Source organism: Amblyomma maculatum, chromosome 1 (assembly GCF_055883805.1).
Source record: "Amblyomma maculatum isolate TAMU_Amacu chromosome 1, ASM5588380v1, whole genome shotgun sequence".
Lineage (NCBI taxonomy): Eukaryota > Metazoa > Arthropoda > Arachnida > Ixodida > Ixodidae > Amblyomma > Amblyomma maculatum.
Genome location: NC_139344.1, coordinates 322739939 through 322765809, shown reverse-complemented (window position 1 = coordinate 322765809; position 25871 = coordinate 322739939). Strand labels below are relative to the sequence as shown.

General features: G+C 46.7%; 1 protein-coding gene across 3 annotated transcripts in view; it reads right to left on the bottom strand.

Moving 5' to 3' along the window:
* LOC146207283 (midasin) overlaps positions 1-25871 on the bottom strand; it is a 261721-nt gene that overhangs the window by 151006 nt on the left and 84844 nt on the right. For all 3 annotated transcript variants that reach the window (XM_084581249.1, XM_084581150.1, XM_084581196.1), the window contains exons 23-24: positions 12407-12604; positions 7480-7691 (exon numbers count right to left, since the gene is read on the bottom strand). In XM_084581249.1, the coding sequence (XP_084437375.1) occupies positions 7480-7691; positions 12407-12604 (410 nt within the window). The remainder of the gene's footprint in view (positions 1-7479; positions 7692-12406; positions 12605-25871) is intronic.

The window sequence follows — 25871 nt, the reverse complement described above, 5'->3', positions numbered from 1 at the left end:
ACGCGACAAATACGGTATCATTTTTTCGCATCGTAACTGCCGTCACAAGCCGATTTCTGTATATCGAATTATCAATATATCGAACTATTTCGCGATCTCCTTCAAGTTCGATATATCCGGGTTCGACTGTATTTAGAAGGAGCAAGTCTCGAACTTGCGTTGCAAGTGCAAGACACTGCCATTGGAGACACCATGCTTTGGAGCCAGTTTTGATAAACTAGAATTTCGCAATTTCTGAATTTGTAAAAGGTTCGAATGATTTCAATATCAAAAGTGTGATGCGAATTAAATCGAATAACAAGGGCTACTCAAAACTCTCTAGTTTCGAATATTCACACACCCCTAATAAAATTATTGTTATGCCTATAAAAGAAGTTGAGTTACAGGGTATTGTAGTTGCCACTTCATAAGCAGCAATACAGTACACCCCTGTTGAAATGAATTTTCGGGTAACATTAATAATGTGAGACCATTAGTTGTTACAGCTTAGCCTACAGCTTAGCCTGTTTTATGCGTAGCTAAATTGTTTTATGCGTATCTTAGTTAAGACAAACTTTCACAGTGACTTGGAACCATGGTGACCATGAGCAGCTGCACTACCAAGGAAAAAAATCATATCACGTGCTTTAAGGCTAGTCCCACAACATGGCTTTTATCCACCTTCACGTAATACCGCAGAGAAGACACCTCTCAAGAGAATGCTTTTGTGGGTGAAAAGCTTTCTTGCCAGCGAAGAAAGGGCAGGGTTCTAGATTTGACATCAGATCTTGGTGGCGCGCGTGTCACATAATGCATGCTGCCTCACACAGACTAAAAAATGCGCAGGTGCAAAGTGCGCCAGCCTGAGGTTGACCTGGCATAAAACTCGGAAGGGGGGGGGGGGGGGGGGGCACAACAGGTGTTATCGCACTGCAGAGATGGCCAAATAATTTGTCACTACTTCCTGCACTGCCTGTAGCATATGAAAAGGTGCGTGGGGTACTTGCTTGTGGAGTCAGTAAAGGCAGTGCTGCAGGAACAGGGAAATGAGAGAGGCACATGGCTTCCTCACTTAACACCTTCAGAGTGCTTGGAAAAGGATGGAAACCAAATGTCAGAAAAACACAAACATAACTAGCAGCTGCTGTGGGATAGAGTGACAAAGATGAAACGGTGAAAAGGAAAACTAGGCAAAAGCCATTTTCAAGTAGAAAAATGTGAGCTGGCTTCATGCTCTGTCTTCAGTTAACTTCATGAGTTAAGAAATAAATGCTTTATTTGCAGTTATCCTCTGTCCCGAAAGTTATTTTATGTTCCCATGTAACATACATTTGGAAACACCCAGAAATGCCAGTACTCGCATATCTTTTTCCCTTATAGGGCATTTCTCATACAGCAAACAAATTTTTCAGTTCTTTCAAGTTTGTCTTGAAGGCAGTCAGGGCAACAATTTTGCTTTTATTGCATTTTGATGTCAAGAGAAACCAAAAGCTTGAATTTTAGCAAGTTGTTTATGGCAACATTTTTAAATCTTCTGACAAAAAAAGGATCAGAATAACAAAATATATGCACAACGGATTTTATGAGATAATATGACATATTTAGACTTCGCAAGTACATGTTCCTTGAAGATTTTGAAATCACAACTTCCTTAATAAAGATTGATAGATTCCAAGTCCCTCTTTCCTCCTTAACAAATGTTTAGCACTACACAAAATGTCCAAGAACTGTGAGAGCTACAACTCAGTATGTTGAGACCCATTCCCAAAGCTGACTGTTGCACGGCACTTAAACGACAGTGTTGTTAACGACAAAGAATGTTGACCCTTTCATTGCTGTACTCCTGCTATGTGTTGTGGACTAATGGAAGGGTGTGAAAAATGTTGCAGAGATGTCCTGCTTTTTTGACTTTGACGGTTCATCTCCTCTTGTCTCCCCTTGTGAAAGGGACACCTCTGCATCTCAGCAGTGTTGCTCGACTGTTTTTAAACATTTTGCAGGCAACAGGTATCTTTGTGTAAATGCAGTGTAAAGAAAGAATGTTGTGTGCCAAAGAAAAGCAAGTTTATATTGTTCCTTACATGAGTGTTCATTGAACTGCTTGTACTGTGTAATATATTTTGTGCACAATGTGCATTTTTATCCCAGAAATGCAGTGTTTCTCAACAATAAATATGTTCCTGCATTTACAGTGTGAATTCATTTGATTGACAGACTGAATGTGCTGTAGAAAAATATACAGTAAAGACGCGCGCATAATAAGAGATTTTTTTTCCCCTATATTATGACGTCAGATTGCCGTCTCATATTATATGTGGATCTGAAAACATTGCAGCCTAAATTCACAGTTTGGGCCTCATTATTAATCAGTGATATCAGCATTAGGCTTCCAGCAAGAGGAGGCACTATCTAGTGGTGGCGTCACCTGACTGCTTCAATAGCTTTGGTTTCCCCATGCTAACACTGCGACGTCCACGATTCTCGCGACCATGGTGCCTGCGACACACATGCGACGCACATGCACCGGAAGCGCACCGAGCACACCGAGCATGGGTCTCTCACGAGCCTCTCCAGACATGCTGCCAAGCCATAGAGTCAAATTGTGAACGCTTGACCAGTATTCCCAAGGAGCGCTTCGATCGTGCTTTCCAGAAATGTTTGATACCAAATGCGTTTAGAAATACCGAAAAAGATTTTATACAGAAAGCTGCCTCCAACAAGGGATTCTCGGTAGGTGATACACGTACCAGATGACAACGGTTAACAACACTTCTGAGACGCGCACGCTGCGTGCCTGCGCATGGTGCTAGATGCAAACAGGCACGAGCGTGGCACATAATGGCCAGCTGCTCGTGCAGTGCCCTGCCGTGTCCGAGCTGGAGGTAATCTACTGGTTCTAGAACAGCTAGAGGACTATGTGGGTTCCACTGTTGGTGGAACGAATGTGAGGTACTCTGCGCCTCACGGTGCGTGAAATTCTCCGATCAAGCATGTAACCTTGAGGAGGAGAGCGAGCCAGCATCGACACATGGGTGGGGGGGGGCAGTCGATTTGTACGCGCTATTCTATCGCGCTAAGTGATCATGCAGCGTGCGCGTTTTGTGGTGCGTGCGTGCACGAGTTTATGTGTTCAAGGTTTATTCGGCCATCTGCCGCAGGTTTGCAGGTTTTTATTTTTAATCTGTTGGCGTGTCTGCTACGACGTGTCCTGTTCAGGGGCTCGTGCCATTGCCTCTCCAAAAGGTCGACGCATGACTCGATTGCTGCTTTCACTCTCTCTTGCCGCGCCCTTGCTTGCGGGCCTAGCAGCAGCAAAGGAGGTTGTTTTAGCCTCTTTCCACCTCGCTCCGTCATCTCGATTTCATACGCCATTTCTCTCCGTTGTGCGGGCCACCGGATGTGCACCCTCCATGAGCACGGTTACTTTCGGATGGTTCTTTTCATTATAAATCCGAGCCGAGCCTCGGAATCGGACTCTCAAGAAGTATCGAGATGTTTTTTTCGAATATTATCCTCATTTATCTAATTTATAATCAGGCTGATGATGTTAATTCGGAATAACTGCAGAACACTGGAATGCGCATATTCCGATGACTATGTTATTTGTATAGCAATCATAATCAAAAATGAATCGCTATGCTTGTTTAATGATACACTCGTTCCCTAAAAGCAAGCCAACACTGGGAGTGCGTCACGGTCAGGAACGCCCGACAGCGAAAGGGTTAAAGATACCAATATCTTATGTTGGCATGCTTGATGTCTCCAGAAACTCCATGCCATTTCAATATTGCAGCATCAGCTCCTGCTTCTAAGCCCAAAAGAAAAACAATAAAAAGCACTACTTCCGTAAGACAGCATAAAACAGTTTTGTCAGCAAAAGAAAGTGTTTAGCATCCTGATACAAGTTGCATGTTTTGCAAAGCAGAGACATAAAAATATCCCCACTGAAGCTTATTATACGGTTGTTGATGGAAATGCACTTTCATCAGCCCACTAAAATGCCACTGTACCCTTCACCATCTGCCAGTAAGTTGACAAAATGAACCACCAGAGACTGTTTCTGGATTAAGGCCTTCATTGCCTATGTTAGAGCATTACTGCAGGCACAACGCACGCTTATATGCACAAAGCAGCAGGAAAAATGTGCTAACTATACAAAAGTTTGAATTATCGAATGGTCCTAAAAGGCTGCTGAAAATTGTTCGCATCACAGTAATTTTATCTAGTCACCACCTGGAATATGGCTGTCTGTACACAAGAGATGAACACTAAGGGACAATAACAACTTTTCACAAAGTTTTATCATATCGTTCGTATTGCTCATATAAAAAATGCCAAAGAATTGCTCCAAAAACACGAGTGTCGCTATGACCCTTCAGGTTCAGACCCAAGCAAATGAAAGTACAGTCAGCCTTCACTACACGCTGTGCTATTTCTCTGAAGGAAGAAGGGCACAGTTATTAAGAGCCCAAGTGTTTATTATGCATTAGGCTGCAGTGAAAGAACAGAATGATCCCCAGGATAAGCCATAGCCCTAAAGCAGAATCAGAATGTGGGGTTATGGTGCTGTGGTATTGTACACACAACACATAAACTACACGTTCATTCACAATAGAGCTAAGGGTCTTCGAGGTTAACAGGCGTTCAGACTTTGCGCTATGTACGAATCGTTGGTACGGATCGTAAGCGTAAACGCACAAAAACGCAGTGAGTCTGTTCACACTGCTGTTGCATTGAGTGTAAGGTGTGCAACGCCTGCTGCCAGCGTGGGCGTAAATGTCGGTGGATCCGCGACTTTTATGACTAGCACAGATACATCTGTTACTGCACAACCAATGCGCACAGCCATTTTGGTTTTCCCTTTCCGGTCACGGGTCTTCCAATCCTCCCAGATTTTGCGCGCAAACTGGCTAGCAGACGACATCATCCGACGCTCCTACACTGCTGCAGTGTCTCGGCCCGCCGGTGTTATTTTTGCTGTGCTGGTGATTGTGTCTACCCGCAGCTTGATGATATGCAGTGCGGAATCTTCTTCGCCTCTCATAACAGAAGTTTAGCAGAGGCTGGTTCTCTATGACCAGCGGTGAAAATCGCACAGAAACAGATGCAAAACGATGCCTGGCTGCAAATTGCCAGCGTGCCGAGTCGAGGCAGTAAGTATTTTTTAATTTTATTCATGTGCGGACAAACAGTGAGGTTATGGCGCCGGGCCAGTGTTAAAAATGATGACGGTGGTGTCCCAGTGCATTCTCTCAGCCCATTGACTTCGTAGAAAAGTGAGGGAACAGTTGGCCTGCAGCGAAAAGCTGATGCGGGATGGGGTTGTGGTCGGGCCGCAGAACGGAGCTGACGTGAACCTATAGATGTTTGAAAGAAGCTCATCGTAAAATAGAAAAATAAAATGGCGTCTTCAGAAGGAGGGCGAGCTAAAGGGATGCGTTCCACGCACGCTTTCATGTCTGTTGCATGCCCTGGCTCATTGTTTGGAGTTGGTAGTACGACATTTTGGGTCATCGCCCCAAATTGTCTCCAAGATCACTCCGGGCACTGGCAAACTGGATATCACAAGCAGGGATGCAAATGGACTGCTCGCCAGAGCTAAGTAAGAGCAGGGGTTGCTGAAAAGAAAGATGCCGCCTTGCTTTCACCGAGTATTGCAGAACCCCCGTGAGTGGCAACATCAAACGTTAGCCAAAAGATTATTGGGGAAGCGCAAGGACAGAAGCTGGCATGTAAGACCACTATCACATTGCCTGCAGCGGACAGGCACACACTATCGAAGATCTGACGAACTCACTTTCTTCTATTAGGCCACCGTCTGCGTAGGTTTAGCGCACAGATGATGGTAAGCTCATTTTGAGTTTGAAGAGCCTCGACCTCTGCTAGCAGCCGCTTGCAAATCGGCACTATGTTGAGAACACTATGTTGAGAAAGGCGAGACCCAGTTGGAACAAAGTGGTGACTGGCCAGTCATAAAGAGCGTATCTTAACGAATGGCCCACTGTGAACATAAGTGGCTGCAAGCTATGCAAACAGGACGTCTAGCAGCTATGCGAAATGCAAAAAATGCCGGATGCGACTGTGGTGTGAACACGGCTTTAGACTGTGCGACACAACATGGACGAGGATAAGGAATGCATGGAGCACATTTTTATGACAGAGGCTGCACACTGATAGCTCGCTGTACCACCACCAGCAAATGGCCAGTGGAGATAGAAAACCAGTCAAGTTGGACCCTTATGACTCTGAACTCTCAGTGTCTTACAGACGGGCAATCAGACTCCATTTTGGCCAGGTTTCAAGCAAATGAACAAAGTTGCTGTGGTCCACTACACGTGCTGTTGGTCCCTTGGAAACAGCCAGGGAACCGGGAGGAGAAATTATTGCCGTGAACCATTAAAATCTCTATTCGCTGTTGTTTTTAACAGCCGCCAGAATGCGGCTTTATCACTGTGATTGTAGCACACAGATCAATTATGTACTTTTTGTTTGTTCATGCTTGTTGTCACAAGACGAGGCCGTATCATTTTCTTTGTTACATAAGCTACTTAGAGATGCATCATGAAAGATTCCATCCGTGTATGTGCGCTTTTACCCCATTTGCGGTTATATCTAGACCTTTCTTTGCCGCCTTTAAATTCAGCACTGATGAGTGAAACGGGCATTCATAGATCGACAACCACCGAGCAAGCTTGCTGCTACCACCACCGTCGTTTGCTTAGTTCTTTTGCAGATGCAAACTCAGCGAATTTCAAGCCTCCTCATTTGTCACCAATGACACTGTCACAACCACGTGACACTATGTACCTCACTGATGCCCAGGTCAGTGGCGACCTCTCTGCTCACTTTCTGCACGTGACCTCATGTGCAAACAAAAACCCAGTACATCTAGAGTCTTGGTTTGGGCCTGTTGGTCAGAATGCATAATAATAAGAGGCAGCACGAACGGACAAGGATGAACACAAGACAACAGGACTAGACTCAGTGCTGTTGTCTTGTGTTCGTCCTTTTCTGTTTGTGCTGCCTCTTATTATTATGCCCAGTATGTCAATTGGAGTGACCCGGCGGGGACGCAAGGCCGAATGCGCAGAATTGAAAGGAGGGCAACTTGCAATGGGTCTCGGAAGAGCTCTCCTAAAGACAGTGACAATCATGCAGATCGGCCACCCACTTCTTGCTTACAAAGGCCGCATGGGGCTCAGCAGCAGACACACACAAGTGTTGCTTAAGAAGCATAGCCCCCCCATTTCAAAAGATATTCAATATTTGACTTGATATCTGAAGCACATTTTTTCCTCTCCTGTTTGTAATCCATTCATATTCAAAAACGTTCAATACTGGCACACACTTACTTTGTGCTTAATGTCAACAAAAGCGAGAGCTGCAGTGTACACAAGCCGAACAGGGATTGGTGGCGGCTGCAGGGGTCAGTTGCTGTTTGCCTTCCATGAGACAGTGAGATTGCTAGAGAGCTAGGAACAGCCAGACAGCTTCACCTACCGTCTGCTCAGAGAGGTTGATGCGGGTAAGCTGATTTCCTGTTGCCCTGGCCAGTGCAGTCACCAGGCTGGTCTTACCCACGCCAGGTGGGCCTTCCAGTAGAACTGGCTTTTCCAACTGTAGGGCTCGTACCAACCGCAGCGCATTGGCACGAGGGGTGCGGGCCTGCAGGCTGTAGTGGGCCTGAGACAGGGGGCATGATCCCAGAGGGCCTGCACAACAAGCTCTCGTGTGGGTACAAAACAGGTGCAGGCAACAAGAAAACCCAAGACACCTCGCAAGACGGATAACCAAGGACGCAAGTGCAAGTGGTCACCAAGATCTAAACACTATAAGATTACATCTCGTAAATTTGAATCCCCTTAATTCGAAAGTCCGGTGAATTCGAACTAGAAGCATAGTCCTGACCAACTTCCGTGACAGCCTATGGCATCGGACGCTCATTAATTCAGGTATGGATGAGCTCACTCCAGCTAATTCGGACAAGGAGCCACACCTCGATGTGGCTCCCAGATCGAGGTGTGGCTCCCAAACTAGGTGACCACCCAAACAGACCTCCCCAAATCTGAATAGCATGGAAAAGTTGCGTCTGTGCAGCTCAAACATGCATGTCGTGGCAGGCACAATGACGATCTGAAATCCCCAGTTACAAGTACATAGCCTAGCAGCAGTTTTAGTTACACATCTCTTAAATTCATGCCATCCTGCCATTGCCATTTGGCGTCCATCGGCCAGTCATGCTGTTTCAGACAGACATTTCTTTGCATGGCACTAGCCCTTTAGTTTTATTTTGGGATAGGGTCACGCGTGCTGCTGCCTGCACATATTTCTCTCTCTTGCATCCACATGCTTCATCCGCTCTTCTGAGAACACTGAACCCATTGTGTTTTTGCACAGGCGTTCATTACATTAAACTATTATTGCAATACAAATGGTTTTTGCCACTTCTTTTTTTTTTTTTTTGAGCATTCAATCATTTGAATTTTTGGATATTTCTAACATTTTTCCTTGTCCCCCGAAGGCCTAATTAACAATATTTTACTGCATACCAGTAAGGCATTCCTGGCGTTAAATAAGAAAGCAGGAATTGTACATTAGTACTTAGTTTACAAACATTTGATAATGATAGCTGTCAGTGAAAAAAAAAAAAAAAGAACGTTTAGTATCTCATTCTGACTTATCGCTCATATGAAAAAAAGATAAGGGTTTACTGAATGCTGTCATAAGGGTTAAAGATGACTACCTCCTTTAGTGGAAAAGTGACATCTGCGGTCAATTAACGGTGAGGCAAGGCGCTAGCAAAATTCAACAAGACAGGTAGCAAAACAGACAGAAGAACAGCAACATTAGCCACGTCATTCCTTCCAAGCTCCCTCTTCACACCTGAATACAAAGCGTCAGTTGTGGAATACTGTCCAAGACACTGCGCTCACAATACACAGCCCACTTAACTCTCACACATCGATTTCACTGGGCCTAGGATTCGTGATGGACCTCAACCACGTAAATGCTGCCACTAGCTGCGGAAGTGCAAAAAATAAACCACCCCATTAGGTGTCCCAGCGCACTCGCTTCACTGTACATGATGCGGTTGCGTGGGTTGGCTTCTTTAAACCCAACGCTTCTGCCAGGATTTTTTTTTTTTTTCCACTGTGGCCTAGGATGCGAAGTTTGTTAGCTTCTGACAAAAGCTGAGAGTGATCAAAGTGGCTGCCATAAAACAACTGTAGCAGTGCATAATGGCCCCAACTCCTTGCACTGACCTCTGCAGGCAAGGTGACTTGCGTGCATGTATGTACGGTGATTTAAAACTATGATTGAATGACTGATCCTAGTCAGGCTCACAGCCAGTTCTCGATTGCTTTGTGGCTAGACACACCAATGTGTCTCTGCATTTTGTTTTCCAACCAGCGAGGGTGCAGCAGCAGCCGTGCAACGGTGGCTCTCGATGGCGGCTCTCGACGGCCGTCAACACATTGCCTAGTGGGCTTCTGTTGTGTGCCAGTGGTTTCTTCATTGAGGAAATAGTAAGCAAAGTCATATGACAAATGCAAGGTATGACTGTTTGAATATGTCATACTGTTTCACTGCCATTTTAGACCAACCAGAAATTCGTAATTTCCGAGACTTCAGCAGCCCACAAAACACACCTTCACTATTCAAAGTATTCTCAAAATAGTTTGAATGGTAAAGTGCAGTGAAAATTGAACTGAATAGCAAATACTATTCAGAAAACTATTTTAATATACAGATATTCGTTCACCCCTAATCATAAGAGGTCCAATTCTGAATACAGTGAACTCTCACTAATTCAGCCTTTAAGGAACTAGAAAAAATGTCCAAATTGAATGAACCTCAAATTATCGAATGGGTCTGAAAAAGTTGCCCAAAACTGTTTGTATCACAGCAGCCTTATATAATGAAAACCTGTATAATAAATTTCTGCATTTGAAAAGAACATTTTTTCATGGTTTCGTCAAGTGCTTCACTTTGTGCACACTTCGGAAAGACCCTACAAAAGGATAGCCCCTCTTCAGTCTTCACAAAACGGCCCCATCACGTTTTCAGGATGCTTCACTGCACAGCCCATGTGTTGAAGCATTGCAGTGAAGTGCACAGTGCAGAGGAAGCTGCGGTGAAATAGTGTACAGTGAAATCTTGTTGACGCGATTTTTTGAAGTAATACGATTTTGTTTTTGATCCCAGCCGACACACTACAGAGGTAATGCATCTTCATATGGCGAAGACAATCATCTTTCTAAGTGAGTTGGGATATTACGATCTCAAAAACATAAAGAATTCTAGTGGTTTCAAATTTCCCTCCAAGAGACAGCGAAAAAGTGCAAGTCAGAACAAGGAGGGGAAAGGGGGGGGGGGGGGGGGGGGGAGGGTATGTTAAGTAACAGTAACGCATTGAAATGATCGTGGCCAATGTTTCCGTACTATTTTCTTGCCTAATGAACCTCTCCTATTGTTTTTTCATGGCTGAAAATTGCTATTTTTCCTTTTTTCTTCAATTTACTGGAGCAGGTGCCTTACTTCCCCACTCTCGCTGACGCATTCTGCAGTACAGACCTTGGCAGCGTGCCAAGAAGCTGTGCGCCAATAACATATTTGGGTATTTATCTTTTCAAGAGATCTCCTGAGAAGCGGCTCCTGGGGAGATGCTCTGGGCGAAGTTGGCAGAGTGCCAGGTTTTAGACACTCTTAAGGCGCAATATAGTCCGACGCAATGCCCGCGCGCGCATGTGCTAGCATACGTTGCGTTACGCTGGCGAAAACACTCCATCGATAGTTCCGCAAGCTCCAGCGCCCAACGTAACCGGCAGCGGCATAAGCAACGTGAATTGAACTCGCTTCAGACAGCTTGGTGGATAGGTTTACCGAAGCCAGCGCCCACTGATTTATTGCGCCGAGAATTCCCGCCTGGGTGGCGGCTGTGTGAACCTTGAACCACACTTGAGCGCCCATGAGTGCAATGTAAACTGACAACCCCCACCTGCAGCGTGCCGCCGCCGAGTCAGCGCCGCGGTCGCTGACGCCGTGCTGTCCGTCAGTGTTTACCTTGTTTTGGTTGTGGTGTTTTCGTTTGGAATGGGCCTAGAGCGCAGCGAATACAGCGTCCATGTTTTAGCGCAAGAGAATGCGATCACGGGATACCGAGCAGCAGTGCGCAGTGCATCGACAATGAGAGCGGGCGTGTGAAGAAATTTGCGAAGCATTGATACGGTGTGTCAGCAAGTAGAATGGACACTTGAAAATTGTGTGCGAAGTGCGTGTGCGAAACGAAGAAGTATATTTGTAGTCGAGTGGTTAATTGTTAATATAGCCATTGTTCTTTTTTGTATTTTATTTGTGTGTCCAGTCTTTTCTTTCACATCTCTTTTTTTTTTCGTTCTATTGCCAACACTTGTGTGCTTGAGACGAAGCGACTCTACTTTTGAGTCCAGCAGCACAAATAGAACGCGTGTGAGCAGACAGACAAGGCGGAGCTGCGGTCTCTTGACAGGTGAGCTGTTCACTGCTGCTGTGTTCGGTTTCATTTGTATGCTAGCCGGCCGAAGCGAGTTGCCCACTTGCTGCACGCACTGTTAAACCGTAACTTTTGATCTTTTCTTTTTTGTCTGTCGTATCTATCTGTGGTTGAAGAATGCTATAAGTTGTAGAAGAAGCTCAGAGATCACTTTACCCGCGAACGGTTGAGGCAGCGAACGGGATGCATACAGCCCGCGGGTCGGCGATCTTTCTGCAAATGCTCCGAAGAGAGCCGCTGAGTATAAAGGGGATATATTTCGTATGGCGTAGCGAAACCGGCGTAGTGTGACTGACCGCGAGCGATGCATTCGCGCGCGCGTGCAAAACCCATCGGACTATATAAGCGCCTTTATCAGCTTTGCGGGTGCAGAGGTAAGTAACGATGCGGCTCGTTCTACACGTTTCAGAAAAGCTTGTTTCTGGACAATGAGAAACTAAACTTAAAGCCCAATATGACAGGCTTTTCAAAGCGCAGAAATAGAAGTAAGTTCCACTTACGTCCTTTCGGGGCCTGTTTTAGATAACAGGGAAGGTTTTTTGATAATACATTTCAGTTTCTAATTCCCATGAAAATCGTACCAACTATAGCCGAAAATTTTCAGAAATTTTGAATATGTTTTCTTAATACGAAAACAAATAGAACAACAAACATATTCGATTCATATTGTTACGGAGATGTACTTCAGCACTGCGATGGGTACAGAAATATTATATTTCTAATATTTGCACACCCCTAGCAATAATACGGTATATTCAGGCTTAATAAATCCAGGATCAACTATAGCAACAAAGATGTCAAATATTTATTATTGGCCTCTCGTTATGCAAACATTTAAAACCGACCACTTTGTACGCTGTTTGCATAATTCCAACCTGAAGAAAGGTCACGTACCTGATGGCAGAAGGAATGGACCCAGGCGCAACCCAGTGGCATCCTGAAGCACAGTCACATCAACTTCCTGGAGGGCTTCCCAGGCGTCGGCTGGGATTCCACTGTCTGCCAGCAAACACCTTAGCTGATTTTCCAGCATCTCAAGAGCCCGCTTTCGTAGGGAAGCTACTGCACTGCTCTCTTCAGTGCTTGTTGTGCCTGACAATAAAGATTGACACTTAAGACCAGCAATCAGAAAAGTTGCTTGCAAAAGCAAATAAATAATGATGCCAGAAAAAAGCATCTTGACAGCAGTGCTTGCTGTCTTTTTTGTTTATAGCATGAAAGATGTATATAAGCTTGCAAGGGCAACACCTCCAATACAGTGACTAGTAATTTGAAACAAAAAATGTCAGCCAAAGAAACGTTTATGTGAGCATAGTTTTGGCCGTGCAGTACTTCCCCCGGGGAGCTTAGACGATGACTGCCTGTAACCATCTTTACGACCATGAACGAGATAGCATTAGCTTTTTTATTCGTGCCGACTGATTTTCTGAAAAAATGTCCAAAAATCCAGGCAGTCCACAAAGGCAAATTCACACTAAAACATCCTTTATTTACCGAGCAACGTCAAAAAAACCGGTCACTTTGTTTCTCCGGGAAAACCGCATAGCGATCAGAGCGGCGCAATGTTAAAAAAAAATGCCGAACACTGGCAAACCAGTTCAGGCGGAGCCTCACTGCTCCTACATGACTACAGCAGTGCCCCCAGTGGTGGCTGTCTCGGTGAGAGCTGTGGAATTCATCTGCTGCGTGCATTCGTTTAAAAAAAGAATTATTCTGTCTTGTCAAGCAACCACCTGGACGGGCAAGGCATTGTGGAGTTGGAATGTGAATTAGAACACAAAGCTCAATCGGATTATTTTAAGACAGTGCAAACACATATTCTTATCTGTAAGTGTTCTAGTGCTGTTTTAAAATAATGTTCAATCAACTGGCCCAACAAGCCACTTTGCTCTCTCGGATGTCGTGCTTAGTTGCGACTCCAGGCATATTGGAAAATCAAGTAAAACCAGCATCTGTTGTCAGTGCCTTCACAGCCCACAGAGCTGTGAAGGCACAAAAGGGAGGGACCCGCTAAAGACTACAGTTCTTTTTTTTTCTTCGAATTCTTGGCAGAAAAAGAGGAGGGGAGGGTTCATTACTGAGTAATGGCGATTTCCACTGGTCGCTACGGAGCACGTTTTCTTGCTCCGGAACGACGATTTCGATTTCCACTGGTAGACCAAGATAGGTTGCGCGTATTCCGTTGGTCGTTTGGGGCAGCTCAGGACGCTCCAGCTCGATCCGCCGACCGAAGTCGGATCTCGCCGGAAGTCCTAGTCACTGACGCGGTCACTTCCGGATGCTGCTGGATTCTTTTGGCTGTTTTTGACCATTTCAGCGACATCGGCAGAGGATGCTGGGCGTCACCGTTTCTTGCGCGAATATGTCGAAGTGCGTCTATTGAAAAACGTCTGCAGCGTTAAAAAAATGAGAAAGCAAGTTGTTGAGGGCCGCACTCCTGGCTATTTATCAACCGCAAACATTTTGGCGCTGGGATGCGAAAACTACTTTCGAAACTGGCTCAGCTTTACTTCCGCCGCGCGTTCTACACGTTCCGCTGGTCGACCAAGGCTGATTCGCTCTGTAGCTCTTTAGTTCGGCTCGGGCGCCCAGCTCCGATCGACCAGTGGAAATCGCCATAAATATGGTAGTCACATGACAAAACAACGCTCGCGCTGACTGCCCATCTTCCATGGTGCGGGGTCTCTGTCCTCACCCTACCTCTGTCAGATGCTGGCGCGACGGAGGTGATGGGAGAGGGGAAAAACCGGCTGTGAAAAAGAAGCCTGATGGGCTTGTGACAGCTTGCAGCAAGTTGCGACTTGTGGGAGGAATGAGCAGCTAGCAGCGCCTGCTATCAAGAGTATAAGGGGTATGCGAGATGCATGCAACGCAGGTTCAAGGTTGCAGAAAAAGGAAAAGGGAGCGATGCTATGGCAATTTTTCATAGCTATCAAGGTCGGTGCAACAGGCTGCATTACTAGGAACAAAATGGGTGCAGAAACCTAGTGCCAGCAACATCAACTCAATGATGACGAACGATGCAAAGAGCCCCTGCGAACTGAGTGCCAGCAACATCAACTCAATGATGACGAACGATGCAAAGAGCCCCTGCGAACTGAGATGCCAAATATTAAACCACTAAAAATAAGATCACACCAAGGATCTAGAAAGCAAACATAATGCAGTCAAACCCGGATATATCGAACTCGAAGGGGATCGCAAAATAGTTAAATATATCGATAATTCGATACACAATCGGCTTGAGACGCCACTTGCGATCGTGAAAAATGATACTGTATTTGTTGCGTAATCAACCGACCCGCCACTTTTGCCTCCAAGAATATGAAAGAAAATATATATACTTTTGATAGATCCTGCGGGGGCAGGGAGCGAATTTGGCAGAGTGCCCGTGAAAGCTGGTTCGATTTATCCCGTCGCGCTTGGGGAGGGCATGGTCCACTGCCACAAAATCATTGGAAGCATGATAGCTGTAAATGCCGTTTGAAGAAAGCAATGCTAAATGTCAGTGTCATGATCGCAGCTAACCGCGTGCTTTCGTTGATTCATAGATGTAAGAATAAACGACTCTTGCAAAAACAAACAGCCTGCAGCCCCCATGGCTTGCGCTGCGCCGCACGTTGAGCACTACAAGGACGACTCTCGCAAAAGAAAAAAAAAAAGATTGCAGCTTCTTAACGTCCGCAGTCGTCATAGCATACGCTACGCCACGAGTTCAGCACAACGGCAACAATGAACGACTCTCGCAAAAAAGAAAAAAAAAAAAAACCCTGCCACTTTGCGTTTGCAGCCACCACTCGCAGAGCGTTCACAACACACACTGAAGAGTGTCTGCCACGGGCTATGGTAGCTGCAGGGAGTAGTGTGACGGCCGGGGCCGAAGGGGCTGCTCAGAGTAGCGATGACGACAGATGGCGCTACAGGACGCAGGTGTGTTGGTGGCAGTGCGTTTCGCGCCATTGCAGGCAGGGTTCTGTGCTTTCACCTAGCCCCTTTACTTTCTGTCAGCTAAATCATGTTCGTGTGTTCTGCATGTACAGTTACCTTTTAACGCTATAGGCCCCATTCACCGAAAACAGTGACCGGCGTTGTGAGCGAAAATTGCCAAGCATGGCTGGCACTGGCAGTCGACATGGTCGCACACTGACTGAGCGTAGGCCGTAGGGTTGCCTTATATTACGTTTGGCAGGCACCTCAGGCTGCTCCTTCTATGAGGGAGGTTATATTTGAATCAGCCTGTCAGGTCACTTGTATCCACGCTCCCCCTAGGCCAAGCAGGCACGTTAATACGGCTTGGCTGAAGCGGGTCTTTTATGCGAGCTGGAGCGCCACTTCTCCTCGAAGTGGCGCTCTACTACACAATCTGAAGTGAGCTCAGCTCTCTTTATATTTCGAGCCCACAGTTCTCGCCGCACTGCTTACATTGGTGCTCGAAAAAAGGGAAGCTTTCAGTGAACAGGAATTGTATCCACTTTTGCATCCCGGCACAAAGTATGTTTGTGCTTTCGAAGCCATGACAAGCAATTCCCATATACTAATACAGTCAAGCCCACTTATAACGGCCCCACTTAAGACGAACTTTCGCTTATAACGAACGAGACCGGAGCGACCGCCAAAATATACATTACTTCAATGGCACAAGATCGCACATATAACGAACGTCCATGAGCGCTGCCGATCGGTTACAGCGAACGGATGGCGTAAACCCGGCGCCCCGATACGAGATAACGATGGGCTCCCATCTCTTTTGGTCTGTTTTCGCAATCCTCCTCGCAAGCGAGCTACCCTTTGCTCGCCGACGCGCGCTGCCTACGAGTGTCGGCGCGTGGTGTGGCCTCCAAGGCCACGCTGCCGCCCCTCCTCGCAACTCCGCTCCCCTCTCCTCTCGCCATTCCCTCGTCTTCGCCTGTCTCCACGGCGCCGGCCGCCGGCATAGTCTTCGAAGTTTCGTCGTTTCGTTTCCTGGCTGTTCCATTGAGCGGCCGTGCCAGGGGTGCGGGGCGCCAGAAGGCAGGCCTCTCCATACGCTAGCGGTTGTACTAGTTGTACTGTTTCCACGGGCAGACTGAATGCGCAGCGGCGCATTCAGTACGGCGGTGACGGTTCGTGGCCTCCGAGATTTGCGGAGGTAATCTCGGAGGCCATGGGCGGTTGAAAGCAACTACGGTAGGGGCCAACAGGTGGCAGTACTGACGCTCAGGGATGCCTCTCATTGGTCTCCCCGCTGCATACCATGCCCCGCTGTGTGTCCGTTCCATTCCGTTCCATTCCTTAGGCACTTCCTCGCTTGCCTCGCGTGATTGTCGCACGTGCGCACGTGCTCCGTCAGTTGCGGCGCTTTGTTGTCATTTTCGTGTGTGTGGTGCACGGTGTAAGAATAATTTAGGTGCTGACACTCGCCGCTCCCCGTAGAGAGAAGGCGCGGGCAGATTGTGTTCGCAGATGACCTTGAATCAGCGGTAGTTTTCGCCGCAAGGTACAGATGGCGCTGTAGTATGGGAGCCCAGGGGCCCGCGCTGCCCGCTCGCGTTCGTTCGGAAATTTTCGCGCCACGCGCGGGGTGTACTTGCTGAAACTCGTGTGTGTGTGTGTGTGAAGGCTTCTCCGGGTTCTCTAAAAGTGTTTGGTTGTGCCTGTGAGTCCAGTGAGTGCATTGTTCGGCTGATTGGTATTCTGCTGGGATTCACTCAACGTATACCACGCCGCGGCATGTGACGCCGAGGGCAATTAGTTGCTCTCAGCCTTGCTGCGCTTCAAAATGGGCAAGAAGTGCTTTGTACCGAATTGCAAGTCGGGTTATCGGACTTGTACGGAGCGTGTGTCGCTTTTCAAGGCTCCGCGTGAACCCGAACGTTTAGAAAAGTGGCGACGGGCGATTCCGAGAGCAGATAGAGTTTTGCAGCCTACCGACCACGTGTGCGCAAAGCACTTCCCGAATGAAGTGATCTCTGCAACATATCACGCGGAATACAAGGGGAACGTCCTTCTACACGCACAAAAAAAACCGGTGCTCTCACCCGACGCTGTGCCTGGCATTTTCCCGAACTGCCCAGGATACTTGACTGTGCAGCAAAAAACGAGACAACCTCCGCGGAAACGGCAGGCTCTGCCGCCGACTTCTCACAAGCCTAAGAAGCAAGGACAGCCAGAAGCGTCGAATGCTTCTGAAGAGCTACACCTGGCCGTTGAAGATACACCAAGTTTATTGCTGGTTGACACAACGAGTTCAAAACATTCTGATGCCGAATCAACAGACGCGCCTTGTAAGAGGCCACGCTTGGATTTCAACAGCGTCGCGCCCCCTCCACGTGAAGAAGAGGATACTTTTCAATACGATACTGACACCGACGCACCTAGTCATACAGCTGAAAAGGTAATTTCCTGTTTTAAATTCAGGTGGCATTCCTTCAGCCGCCTCATCTAAGCTCACTAGGCGCAACAAATCATGATATTGTTCAACAGTTACTGAGCGGAAATTATCGTAAATACGATACGATTCTTCCCTTCAGTATATTTATTTGATTATAATTAATTAGCCAGGATCTCATTGGACATCTAATAGCACAGTGTGCTAGTAATCGCATAAGCTTTGCTCACTATTAGGTGGCATCCGGAAAGTGAACATTTATTTATTTAATTTCAGCGCCGTTCAGGCGTTAAAGAAGAGGTTGGTAACAGGAAAATTTTAGATTAATAAGAAATAATAAAATAGCAAGAAACATGTAACACCGACTTGTTTAAGAGAAGTAAGGACATAATATAGGTGACGTAAACGAAACTTTGGCTTAGTTGGGATGGCAGAAACATTCCTGATTCTATCATATCTTTTCATTCAGCAACAAGTTTCTTCCTCATCTGAAAAAACTACGCAGCAAGAGAGAAGTCATGGACCAACGCAAGAGCAGCGACCCACCGAGTCCCTGTTCCTCCAGGACGGAGGACAGCAAATGACAATTTCCGCTCTGTCATGCTGTGCATCCAGCCTTAAACTCCCAAGTGAAGCCTGGGCAGTCCAAGTTTCTGAGAGATTTGGAGTTAAATCTGTTGTTTTCAGTGAGCTAGAATTGCCGAAAGAGAGTAACCAGGCGCCTTTTCATAGAAAAGTACTAGAATTAACCACATCACATAATGACTCCTTGTCAGTGAAATGTTTTGTTTATGGCCGTATTGTTAACGTACATACCATAAGTTCTGGTTTGCCCATGAATTCTCTAGCTGATATAGAGTGTGCAGTGCGGGTCTTTCATGAAATGCATGTGTGTGCAGGTGGTCCCAGTGGTGAAATGTACAATAATATACGCCCCGAGTGCGCATATATTGACAAATGTGGAACCTGGCGGCACAACAGTTGCCTACTAGTGACAGAGAGTACAAGTTGCAATGCATGTGCTAAGTTAAAAGATGTACTTCGTATTCATGCTGCACGAAAGAAAAAGAATTCTCAACTGAAACACATTCGCATTCCGGCCAGTCCATCGAAAAAAACGCGCATTGAAATGTTGCGGCGCGCCAGGATTGCCTGCTACAAGTCAAAAGTGCGGCTTCAAAAACAAAAACATAATCTTGAACAAGAATTGGCTAACTGCAAATCAAAACTACTAGAAATCAGTAATGAAACACTCGAACGCCTTTCCAGAGAAGCAAACCTTCCTGAAGCGCAAAAGCTGGTGTTGAAAGAGTGTGTAGCTGCAGGCAAAGCTCGCTCAAAAAACGGTAGAAGATACTCAGATGACTGGATCTTGCTCTGCCTTCTCCTCCATATTAGGTCACCTGCAGGATACAGATTCTTGATGGAGAGTGAAATTCTCGCCTTGCCTTCAGTACGAACAATACACCGCTACATCTCATTGGTGGGCTTTAAAACAGGCTTTGATAGTAAGTTCTTCATAGCCTTAAAAAGGAAACTTGAAAAGAAAGATGACTTCAAGCGGCACGGTATTATCATCTTTGATGAGATGCAAGTCCGTAAAAGCAAGGCTGTCAACTCAAAGACAATGACCTACGTCGGTCTGGCATCAGAGACGGAAAACAGTAGCGAGCTTGCAGACCATGCACTTGTTTTTATGTTCTGCCCTTTTGGTGAAAGTTATGCTCAGCCAATAGGTGTTTTTGCAGCAAAAGGTGCCACGAGGGGTACTATTCTTGCACAGTTGCTCCTTCAGGCAATTTTACTTATGGAGGAAGCTGGAGCAAAAATTCATGGGTTTGTTTGTGATGGAGCTTCGACAAACAGGACTATGTGGCGAACACTGGGTATAAGTGGGTCACTAGAAGCCTGCCAGAACTCCTTCACACATCCAAGCGACCCCACACGAAAAGTTTTTGCATTTTCTGATGCTCCACACCTCTTTAAATGCATCAGAAACCGTCTTTTGCAACAAAGGTACCTGAAAAAGGAGGGACGTTGGATTAGGTGGGAGGACTATGCAGCAGTTTATAAAGAAGACCAAGCGAATGTTGGAGCTCTGAAGGTGTGTCCAAAAATAACACATTCCCACATTTATCCAAGCAACTGTGAAAAGATGCGGGTAAAGCTTGCCACGCAAGTGTTCAGTCGCTCGATGGCAGCAGGTATTGAATTTTACAGAAACCGTGGTGTGCGCAGTCTGGGAGACACTGAAGCCACGCAAGAATTCACATTGTTTCTTAATAATCTTTTCGATGCCTTGAACCGACGCTTTCCTCATGAAGGTGTCACAAAGCAGGGCTCTGACCTAGGCATTCTGTCACGTGGGGTAGAATGGTTGGATAACTGGGAAAAAGAGCTGCAGAGTGGAAATATCACGAAAGATATGTTCCTGACAAAAAGCACCTCTGAAGGGCTCCGAGTTACCTTGAGATCAACTAAAGAGCTTTGTGAGGTTCTTTTGCATCAGTACGAGTTCAGATATGTTCTTACAAATAAAATGAACCAAGATCCGATCGAAAGATTCTTTGGCAAGATAAGACTTGCTGGAAGCCAGAATGACCATCCTTCAATGCCAACATTTTTGCAACTGTACAATACAATGTCCATTTACAGCCTTCTGAGGCCTCCCAAGTTTGGGAATTGCTGCGTGGTCGATGAGAAGCCATTACTAGACGCATCAGACTTCAGAGCCCTGATCGAACTAGGCAGTGCAAGCAACTCTTCGCCTGGCTTCATTGATCAGCTAAAAGAAAAGCTTGATAAACTGATTCTTGTTGAGGACTGGGAATGTGAGGATGTTATCACAGTAAACGGAAAAGATACAGCGCAAGTCGTTGACTGCATTCTTTACTATGTGGTTGGATTCTTGAGCCGAAAGTTGATGAAAGCCACAACGTGCCATTGTTGCCGGTCTGCTTTTACCATTCCGGAAAACAGCTCTGCTGAAGCATCCCTGACCAACACAAAGAGCAGGGGTGGACTGTTGCACCCCAACGTGAATCTCTTTGAGCTGTTAAGAGCAGCTGAGGAGCACTTTGCAAAAAATGCCGACAGTCAGTCTGTATACTGGGAAACAGTGGAGCATGTGCTTGACACAAAGACCTTGACTTTTCCATGTGCTCAGCATAAAGAAGAGGTCATCGCACAAATTCTGCACTATTTCTTAACCATGAGAATGAGGCAGCACTGCAAAGCTGCAACCATGAACTTGAAAAAACAAGCTCAAGAGAAAAAAAAGCTTGCAAAACTTTGTTCATCCTGAATCCTGTTTCCAAGTTTAGAGAATGTCCTAATTTTTGTTAGATTTTTTGTGAATGTATGTTTTAAACAGTTTTTGCCATGTAATGTATACTTTTGTGAATGAATAAAGCATATGTTCAGCCCCCCTTTCAGCATACCATTCCTAATATTCTACACAAATGTAAGAGCACTGTACACACCACCAGACCTACTTCAGGTCGGACATTTTTTTTTCTGATATAAGAGCGCGCATTGCTCTCTTGAAATGACAGAGTAGGATAGAAAAATTATGCCCATTCATGGGCAACTAGCACAAAATATACTGCTTTGAGAGTTGCGATGGATTTAACCGTGTGACATGCCCTTCATCAAGCTGTACTGCACACGGCTTGCTGTACTGGCGCAAAGTATAACCGCCATCGCCTTAAGACTGAGCAGAAGTCTGCGTAGGGGTCGCGTGTCGAGAGAAGTTTGTAACCAAGAACATGTGTAAGCTAGAGGTGCAACGGTTCAAGGTGCTTTGAGGACGTTTATTTTGTAAAGGGGAAGATGAGCAGCGGCGGCAGCCGCACCACCAGCGCACAGCGCGAGATCACTGGGTTGACGACCGAAGCTCGGAACGGCATTTTGGCTAGCTGTCCTTAGGCTATTTCCCTGAAAATCCTGCTACAATTTATTTATTTTGGCTTTAATTAGCTAACATTGGCGGGCGCAACTAGAAAATACGATTGATATACTGTCTTCAACGTATGCTAGCTATCAGAGCTATTACAAAAACGCCGTCGAGAAATCAGTTGCACATTCATTTAGATAATCAGTCTTGTTACTGCAGAATCCCGGTGTATTCATGCCTGTGCATACTTTTCTATATACCCCGATATCGAGCGCGACAAACGAGCAACGCTTAGCATCCATAACCTACGCAACGCGAATCCGAGAGCCTCCACCTACTAGCGCCACCTGTCGCCGGGAAACGGAAACAGCGCCGGCGGCGAACACAACCAGGACGGCACGCCGGCTGCAGTGTCATCACCTAAATTATTCTTACACCGTGGTGTGGTGTGAGCGCTTCGTCTGTCGGGCCTGAGTCATATAATTCGGGATGGCGGACGGGAATTGCCTGCCTCCAGCGGTCACGAAACGAAAAGCGCTGGACATGGCAACGAAGCGAGCAATTGTGACGGAACTGTCTCAAGGTGCTAAAAATTGCGAGCTGATGAAGAAGTACAACGTGTCGAAATCAACCATCTCGACAATTCTGAAGAATAAGGAAAAGATCGCCAGCTCCAACGCCAACACAGCGGACAGAAAGCGCCTGCGGAAGGCCACCTATGCGGACGTAGAGGATGCACTGCTGAAGTGGTTCGTCGACGCACGGGCTCGCAACATTCCGATAAGTGGACCAATGATGCTGGGCAAAGCCAAAGACTTCGCATTCCTACTAGATTTTCCCGACTTCTGCCCAGGCAATGGCTGGCTACATCGGTTCAAAGTGCAGCATGGGATTGTTTTTAAATCGATTGTCGGTGAGGCGCGTTCGGTAAGTGACCAGGACGCTGCCAATTGGCTTGCAACAAACCGAGCCATTATTGCAAGCTACGCGGAGCAGGATGTGTATAACGCAGATGAAACTGCATTATTTTATCAGATGCTTCCAGACAAGACGCACTCCATGAAAGGGGAGTCATGCGCTGGCGGTAAACACAGTAAAGTGCGCGTTACAGTTCTTCTGTGCACTAATATGAATGGCAGCGACCGGCGCATGCCGTTTGTAATCGGAAAATTCCAGAAGCCACGTTGCTTTCGGAACCATGTACCCGTGCGCTACAGGCACAATACTAAGTCCTGGATGACACGGGATTTATTCGCAGAGTGGCTGGGCGAGTTTGACAGCGACATGCAGAGGCAAAGCAGGCGCGTGCTGCTGTTGCTCGACAATTGCTCAGCGCACCACGTGCAAACGTCTCTGACGGCAGTGACTGTACTTTTCCTGCCGCCCAATACCACTTCTAAAGTGCAGCCTCTTGATTTGGGCATAATACGCTCCTTTAAGGCATCGTATAGGCGCTGCATTGTGCAGCACTTGCTCATCACCGTAGACCGTCCGGCCGCTAACTTGCCGCTCCGAGTTTCATTGTATTCAGCCCTTGAGATGGTGAAGGCGGCCTGGGCGGAGATGACGACCGCTTGCGTGCGAAACTGTTTCCGCAAGGCCGGCTTCGTCGACGCAGTACCGGACGTCGGGCCTGATGCCTCCGATGATGATGATTCCGGCGGCGATTTGTGGCAGCGCGTCGTCGACTCCAACATGGGAGGCCCTGGCATTGGTTGGCAGGATTTTATTTCTGCGGATGAAGACGCGGATATTGCGGAACCGTGCACGGACGAAGGCATCGTTTTTTGAAGTGCGGGCCGAGAGCGATGCGGAAGAATCAGATGAAGATGAAACGTCTGAGCCAGCACCCGTAAGCACATCTGTAGCAATGGGCTATATAGAGGGCCTCAGACAACTTGTCTATGCCAAGGAACTCGGCAAAGAGCACGCTAGTGCTTTAAATAAACTGGAGACCGCCCTCATCGCATCTGCACTGCAGAAACAGACGAGCATCACAGACTTTTTTGCTAAGAAATAAATTTCGTATTTTGACCGCCAACTTTTTTTTCTTTCTCTTTTTTAGTTTGTGGTCCAGTTACTACGAACTTCGGGATATAACGAACGGACGCCGCGTGACGCTCAGGTTCGTTATAAGCGGGCTCGACTGTACATCACTGTAATAAATAAAAATTCCAGCATCACAGAAACGCGAGAACATGAGACACGGAGTGAAACACAACCCACGTGGGCGCAACAGCAAGCGAAGGCAACTGCGCCTGGCTGGCCTGGCCGCACGTCATCTGTGGCCATCAGTGGCACACCAGCCGCATTGCAGTGCCTTCAGCAACTCCGCGAATTTTCATCGCGGTTTCGCACTCTCCCGAGCAAGGCGCGCATACCCTCGCCCGTCACTCTACCCCCCTACAGCTACCATACATGAACTGAGCTGGCTTGTCCGCGCATGCGTAGTGCGTGCTGCTGAGAATGAAGACCGGGAAAGAGAAAGGAAGGGGAGAAATAAAGCTCAGCAGAAGAGTGGGCACACCCTTGCTCTTCGCTCTATCATGCTTTTCCCCTCTCTCAAACAACACGCTGCATTGATTCCCTCTCATTTCTTCACGCACATGGCTTGCAAATGTCACGTGCTGGCACGCGGCAGCTATCACCGCAGATGCAGGCGCCTTTGGGAAAAGGGCGCGTTTTTTCCCTCTCCCAAACACCCCGCTGCATTGATTCCCTCGCATTTCTTCACGCACATGGCTTGCAAATGTCACGTGCTAGCGCGTGGCAGCTATCACCGCAGATGCGGGCGCCTTTGTGGAAAGTGTGCGGCGCTGCCCTAGACCAACTGTCGCCGAACTGTGCCCACTCATTCCTTCCGCACGTGGCTTGAAAACGTCACGCGGCAAACAGCCGAGGGTGATGTGATCATCTTTGGGGAAGGCGCACCGACCAATGCGTGGTGCGGAGTTCTATGTATCGAACGACCGGTGAAATTGAGTTCGATATACAACGCAGCTTTCCTATACTTTTGCATGGGATCTTCAAGGGGATATTGAGTTCTATACAACCAAAATTCAAATTATCCGGGTTCGACTGTATTCACACGCATAAATGACTGCATTATGTTCTTTTCTAAAAAAAAAAAATGTGCCACCATTTGTAATAATATTTTAACTTCTTTTTAGCTAACTCTCTCGATCATTAGCATCTGCTATGCAGGTGCTTGAGGTTCAGAGCGGAGCTTTTTTTCAAGCGGGGTGGATGCGACAGCAGCCCCAGTTCAACATCGCGCCTGCCTTTTGCAAGCGTCTGCGTGCAATGTGTGTTATCTGCGTCAATCTTTCAGTATTTCATTGTGCTGGCTGTGGTAAAGGTTTACAGCAAGACGAAGAAGGTGCACACTCGTTCAGAAAATAGTTGCCACTGCGTGCACTCATTTTAGGTTTTGCAACAATGCTGTGTCAGTGCTCGGCTTCCCAGACGCATCCCAAAAGTGGCATCTTGTTAAACGGATACACGAGCCGCGTCTCACGGCATCGCTTTTCACTGCACTATGAAGGTGAGGTTTTATTCCCCCGAAAACACGTGTCCCATTTTTGAAAGCCTTTGGTCCGCATCCCTTTGCTGTGTGTTTTGCTTACTGCGCTGCATTAACACACCAGCGATAGCTGAATCTGCTTTAGCAGGTATAACTGGGAGGTGCTTATTTTCAGCGGGACCTTTTTCGTAAATATATTAAATGCTGAAGTTGCTATAAATTTGTAGCCTCACACTGAATCCTCTCAGTGACAAATGAAGCATGAGCAACACAATGAAACTGCACACAGCAAGGCGATATTTTAGTTGTAGGGTCAATTTTGTTGCGCAGTCAATTTTCACTGCGCAGATGCATTAACTTCTAAGCAGTAACAATCTCTGTTTGAATTTCTTACCTAAGCTCTTAAAGTACGTGTTTCAATGCTAACGTTACCATTATCCCGTTCGTGTTTCTTTAACACTGACGGTAATTTGCTTGTTACCAAGTGTCTGGCGCTTTTAAAAGCTCGCCGCGTCTTGCTTGCAGATGCTAGGCTTAGGTCAATTTGTTATCACGAGGATTAAATAAAGACCAT